General features: G+C 40.7%; 1 protein-coding gene across 1 annotated transcript; it reads left to right on the top strand.

Annotated features, from left to right (window-relative positions):
- Positions 1 to 472: 472 nt before the first annotated feature.
- On the top strand, positions 473 to 4,262 carry LOC104422064 (protein NSP-INTERACTING KINASE 1). The gene is made up of 11 exons (XM_010034287.3): positions 473 to 947; positions 1,081 to 1,213; positions 1,422 to 1,493; positions 1,580 to 1,723; positions 1,847 to 1,918; positions 2,021 to 2,080; positions 2,170 to 2,267; positions 2,416 to 2,562; positions 2,675 to 3,016; positions 3,122 to 3,501; positions 3,618 to 4,262. Exons 1-11 carry the CDS (start codon positions 827 to 829, stop codon positions 3,936 to 3,938), a joined length of 1,890 nt encoding a protein of 629 aa, XP_010032589.1. The 5' UTR covers positions 473 to 826; the 3' UTR covers positions 3,939 to 4,262.
- The last annotated feature ends 2,034 nt before the right edge of the window (positions 4,263 to 6,296 follow it).

The raw sequence follows: 6,296 nt of genomic DNA, 5'->3' as shown, positions 1-6,296 counted from the left end.
CTCTTCTTCTCAAATGGCCAGCCACAAGGAATGTTGGCATCCCATGGGCTCCGGCCACAGCCAAAAGCATTTCGGTGTTTATTCTGTGTCCAATGCACGCATGAACGAGTAACCAACAGTTACCATACTTAACGTGATTCTCACAGCTTGTTCTGTCCTCTGTCCGAATAATTGAGCAAAGGATAAGCGGAACAGGTTGTTCACATCTGTAAAAAAATCCAACGAAATAGAAGAAGACAACCACAAGGCTTTCTGCGCAGGGATAATTATATGACCCAATACAGATTTTGACCGTACTGGAGATTTTGGCACCACCATTTGTAAACTTCTATGGTCTTAATATTCAGTGCTTCATTCCTTAAAACATCCTGCACTGACCTCTCATTTTTTTTTTTAAAGAATTCAGTACTTGATAAGAATTTTTTTTTTTTAAGAAAATAACTTGGTTGGAAATGCATTAATATTGAAAAAGCAAAGGGAATTACCAATTCTCTCCCCTGTACAGTCTCACCTTGATTTGGTAAGCCCTGTTCACTTTAAGAGCATGGGGTTTTTTGAATATTCTTTTCTTCATGACCTCCCCATCTCAGTTTCGCAAAGCATGCTTCTCTTCTTTTATATGATACAAGAGGAAGCAGGTTTTTCTCTCTCTCGGGTCTGACACGCAAAACTGTGGAATACCTTAAGTTTCTATTCATACTAGAAACTCACTTCACAGCCAAGAGACGTTATTGCAGAGATTTATCATTCTATCTGCACCATCACTTGCTTCAAGCAGATTTGGACTAATCTAGCCTTTAGCCCATCTGGGTTTTCTGTGCTTCTGATGAATCTCAATACGATGAGACTGAAGAGAGGTGAAGAAGCCGCTTTGTGTTTAGTGGCCTTCTTGTGGATTTGGAATTCGGCAAATGGATTGCTCTCTCCCAAAGGTGTGAACTTTGAAGGTAAGATGGGCGCTTTTTTACCTCGCACCTGGTTTTGTTCATAATTAGCTTGAAGATTTCTTCTGGGGCTTTAAGCTGAGAATTGAAGGTTGTCTTTCTTTCTTTTTTCGGCTTCGTGTTGGAATGATTTTAGTGCAAGCTCTGATGCGCATAAAGGACTGTCTACATGATCCTCACAATGTGCTTGAGAATTGGGATAAGGATGCTGTTGATCCATGTAGCTGGACTATGGTCACATGTTCAACTGACAGTTTAGTTGTTGGACTGTAAGTACTAAGTCCCATTCTTCCTCTTCTCCAACTCTGTTTGTGGAATTCGTGTCTGTAGGAGAATCACTTTTTTTACACAACAAATCAAATGGAAAAATTGTGGTGGTTTTTATTATCCTTTTATCTTGAGAAACTGAAGGGTGTTGGCAAAATTAGTATCGAGGTGAATTGAAAGTTCAGAGCGCTATGTTGTCACGTATTGCAGGGGAACTCCTAGCCAGAGCTTGTCTGGTACTCTTTCTCCAAGCATAGGCAACTTGACAAACCTTCAGATCGTGTGAGTATTTTAGAGTGCATTTTGATCAGAGCTCCCTTTGAAGTAGTTAAGCAAGGACTGCTTATAAGTTTTATTCACGCCTGCAGGCTCTTACAGAACAACAACATAATGGGGCCGCTTCCTCCAGAGCTCGGGAGGCTTTCGAGGCTTCGCACTCTCGATCTTTCCAATAATTTCTTCACCGGAGAAATCCCCTCCTCACTGGGTCATCTGAACAGTCTTCAGTACATGTAGGCCTTTCTTATACTGTATTAAGTAAAGAAATTAAGCGTATGTGGCACTTACACAAGAACCGTGTTTCTCGGCATTTATTTGCCTCTAAACATAACATGGTTGGTGTCAAATGATTGTAGGAGGCTTAACAACAATAGTCTCTCCGGTGCATTCCCGAGCTCTTTGGCCAACATGACTCAGCTTCAATTCCTGTGAGTGTTCTAATTCTGTGACTCCATGTGCACATGTTAAATAGGAAGTGCTTCGGGAGAGTACAACTTTCTCATGCCCATTGTTCTTGGTCGTTTCTACAGTGATTTGTCTTACAATAACTTGAGTGGCCCTGTCCCTAGAATTCTGGCCAAAACATTCAAGTAATGCTCTCTCTCTCTCTCTCTCGTCTCTGTGTGTATATAGATATATAGATTAAAGTCACAATTTAATTTGGTTATCTCTGGAGCAGCATTGTTGGGAACCCTCAAATATGCGCAACTGGCACCGAGCCGGACTGCTATGGAACACAGCTGATGCCTATGTCCATGAGCTTAAATACTTCTCAAAGTAAAGCCTGAGCTTTGCCATATGCTTTTTCTATTTGCCAGTTAAAGTTCCATATCGTGTTGCTTTTGTCTTAAATAGGAATCTCTACACTATGTTTTTCAAGGTCTCTGTGCCTTCTTCCTAACTCGTCTTTAAACTTTTAATGCAGCGCTACCCTCCAGCAAACGTGAAAATCATAAAGTAGCCTTTGCCTTGGCATCGAGCATCGGTTGTGTCTGTCTCATCATTCTCGCCTTTGGCATACTTCTTTGGTTAAGACAAAGGCACAACCAACCCACATTCTTTGACGTCAAGGGTCTGTAAAAATTACAAAATCTAGAATCAATCTTTGTATTGTATGATAAATGTCTGGATGCCTGAATTTAACTGGGAATTTGGGCTTCTGTATCTTCCTTTCGGAATTTCAGATGGGCATCATGAGGAAGCTTCGCTGGGGAACTTGAGGAGGTTCCACTTTAGGGAACTTCAGATTGCCACAAATAATTTCAGCAGCAAGAACATTCTCGGCAAGGGTGGCTTTGGACATGTCTACAAGGGTGTTCTTCAAGATGGCACGCTCGTCGCTGTCAAGAGGCTTAAAGACGCAAATGCTGTTGGGGGTGAGATCCAATTCCAGACAGAAATCGAAATGATCAGCCTAGCGGTGCATCGCAACCTCCTCAGGTTATATGGATTTTGCATCACGCCTGCGGAAAAGCTCCTTATATACCCATTCATGTCCAACGGCAGCGTTGCATCTCGCCTCAAAGGTAAAGCCTGCCTCTTTTCTAGAGTTGAAAAGCCAAAGATGATGACAGTTCTGGTGCTGCATTAGCTTTCAAAGGTATAAGAAAGACCTGCATTGTGTTTCTCAGGGAAGCCGGTCTTGGATTGGGGCACCAGGAAGAGAATTGCCTTAGGAGCTGCACGGGGATTACTGTACCTCCACGAGCAATGTGACCCAAAGATAATCCATAGAGATGTAAAGGCAGCAAATATATTGCTTGATGACTATTGCGAGGCTGTGGTCGGAGATTTCGGGCTGGCTAAGCTTTTGGATCACCAGGACTCACATGTCACCACGGCCGTGAGAGGCACAGTGGGTCATATAGCCCCTGAGTATCTCTCCACGGGGCAATCCTCTGAGAAGACGGATGTGTTTGGGTTTGGGATTCTTCTCCTTGAATTGATCACTGGACAGAGAGCACTAGAGTTCGGCAAGGCTGCTAATCAGAAAGGAGCGATGCTCGATTGGGTAAGCGAAACTTCATTACAAAGATTGTATTTGCTCGATATCAATCCTAATGTTCTCATTCCTTTTTCATGATGTTTGGTTATCCTCACTTGGCTAACACTGAGCGATCACTTCAGGTGAAGAAAATTCATCAAGAGAAGAAATTGGAAATGCTTGTCGACAAGGACCTCCGAAGCAACTATGATCGGATTGAGCTCGAGGAAATAGTACAAGTAGCACTCCTATGCACCCAGTACCTTCCTGCTCACAGGCCAAAGATGTCGGAAGTGGTCCGAATGCTCGAAGGTGATGGCCTCGCGGAAAGATGGGAAGCCTCTCAGAGAGTTGAATCGAACAAAGGCAAGCCTCATGAGTTCTCATCGTCAGACAGATATTCCGATCTCACCGATGATTCTTCCTTGCTGGTCCAAGCGATGGAGCTCTCAGGCCCTAGGTGACTATGGTTCTTTTTCGAAGAATTGACAAAATCTATAGTTTTGGAAACGGAGGAGGTTGAAACAGCTTGTAGCTATTGCATATAGAGAAAATGAATTCATGTTGGTGACCTTTCGTATGACTTTATAGCATACCTGAGTTAAATGGGGTAAACATTGTAAGGAATTACATGAGAGATCTGAGAGCTATCTGGAATGTGTGAGCACAAGATGAGTATTTGTATTTGTATTATAGTCGTTCCAATATATGTCAGCTCCAAACGGCTTCAGTGTTTGCAACTGTACAGAATTTGGTCTTTGAAATGGACACTCTTTTCTTGAACTGAAGTTCTAGTACGTAAGTTTTGACTGCAGTTTGTTGAAGTGGATGTGTCATTACATTTCTAACTTTGCCTCGAAATAATGTCTTGAACTGCGTGGACGCTCATGTTGGATTTCAGATATTTCAGGCATGTCTTTGCTCACACATGGTCTAAATGTGACTTGTGCTGGTACAAGTATCTCGCAACCATAAAGCTATGCAGCACGTTTCAGGTACATGCTCCCTTCCTTCATGAAGGAGCTCAAGTCGGTCCTAAATCTCCTTAGTTGTGACACTAGATGAAACACTATTAAATTTAGTACGAGACCGCGCACAATACATGATACGAATGGCTTTAACGATTAATGTTAGTCTTCTCGTTAGCTCTTCTTGTGTAATTTTTAGTTGTGTTGGATGAACTGACGCAGTACTGGAGGTTGAATATATAAGTGGAATTCTTGTTATGGGAAGCTGAGGTGGAGGTGTCGGGATTGTGATCCTCCTTGGTAGCTCAATTGGACTATTCTCGATCACGTTCCACTAGTCCTAGTCCTACTTTGTTGATTAAAAAAATTTCATTCTACATTTCCAATAAGTGGAGTTATTTCCATCAAATTTTGGAGGGAATATATTGAGCTTCACCAAAGTATGCTCCCATGAAATCAGCCATTATGGGTCTTTTGCTAGAAAGTAAAACACAATAAAAATAATAGAGCACACGAGCTCTAACACCAATTGAAATGGACTGAATATAACATCCGAGGAGGGGATGAATTGGTTATTATACGAATTCTTATAACTTTTTTTGTGTTTTTGTGCAAAACTACATGTAGAGGATGAAACAAGGTTTACAAATGAAATATGCAATGAAGAGTAAATTTATTCTATCAACAGAAATGTAAAAGGAGTAAGGGATAGACGAAATTGTAAAGTAAGGTAGGATTCGACCTTTTTAATTGGTTTACTCTACTCTCCCAACTTTGCCAATTGGCTTACTACGCTCTCTTCGCTCTAACAGCCCAATAATTAAATTGGCATGCACTAGTGCAATCCTTGAAAACTTTGACAGCATTTTCAGATGAAATTACCCTTCTACGAGGGAATGGAGCTCACTCTGCAATTATTCACACTTCACCCTAACCTCAAAGCTCTCTTTATAATGATTATACCAATAGTCTTTTAGAGAATTACAATTAAAATCACAGGATTTCTCTCAAAGAGTAAGCAAACGAAATAAAACAAGTTTTGAGATCATTTTGACCCCTTTGGTCAACGTCAACCTTCAACTCCCATTTTGACGAATATGTAGGCCTCCAAGCTTAATTTCCACGTTGGAGTCTTTCATCTAGGTCAAAAGAGACATTGAAGTGTTGGCTCTTAACTCAAAGCTTCACCTGGTGTGAGCTAATCAACATTGTCCAACATTGACAAACAACTTGTAAACTTGTCCGACACATTCTCTACCTATCTAAAATGGCAAAACCCATCTTCTCTAAAATATTTCTTTGTGGATTCCAAGACTTGGAATTGGTACCAAAGCATCAATTTGAGTTTAAATCAAATTGATATAGAGATGAATCTTCAGTTTGGTTACGTGGAGTATTCGCCACTTCCTCTGTAATGTGAACTTTCTCTACAACATGATCCATCCACACTTTATGATTTTATCAATTCCAATTTTTTCACCTGCAATCCTTACGTCCTTGCACGCATATTTATGTACTTGAGTTATCCAAGTTGGTCTCTTCTTAGTCTGTCCATGTCGCAAACCAATCTTTCCCCAAAGATTCTTCCAATTCTAACACTTTCTATGAGTGCACTCCAAACACCAAAATTTGACATGGGTGGACACTCATGGCGTATTTGGTAACGCTTTTGTTCTTGAGAATAATTTTTGATAAAAAATGATTCTTTTTAATTATATTCCCGAGAATAATTTCTAATTCTACTCCAAATCATTTTCTTTTAATTTTAAAATAATTTAAATACTTTTTTCCTTTTTCCTTTCTTCTTCTTCTTCTTCTTCGGTGATTGGCCAAATGAGGGCCAACGACCTCACT

Source organism: Eucalyptus grandis, chromosome 10 (assembly GCF_016545825.1).
Source record: "Eucalyptus grandis isolate ANBG69807.140 chromosome 10, ASM1654582v1, whole genome shotgun sequence".
Classification (NCBI taxonomy): domain Eukaryota; kingdom Viridiplantae; phylum Streptophyta; class Magnoliopsida; order Myrtales; family Myrtaceae; genus Eucalyptus; species Eucalyptus grandis.
Note: the sequence above shows the minus strand (reverse complement) of the source record. Positions and strands in the feature narration are given on the sequence as shown.

Excerpts from the sequence above, each read along its gene's own strand:
- LOC104422064 (XM_010034287.3), top strand. The coding sequence starts at position 827 with ATGAATCTCAATACGATGAGACTGAAGAGAGGTGAAGAAGCCGCTTTG. Across the intron at positions 948-1,080 it reads CAAAGGTGTGAACTTTGAAG|TGCAAGCTCTGATGCGCATA; the intron begins GTAAGATGGGCG and ends GAATGATTTTAG. Across the intron at positions 1,494-1,579 it reads TTGACAAACCTTCAGATCGT|GCTCTTACAGAACAACAACA; the intron begins GTGAGTATTTTA and ends TCACGCCTGCAG.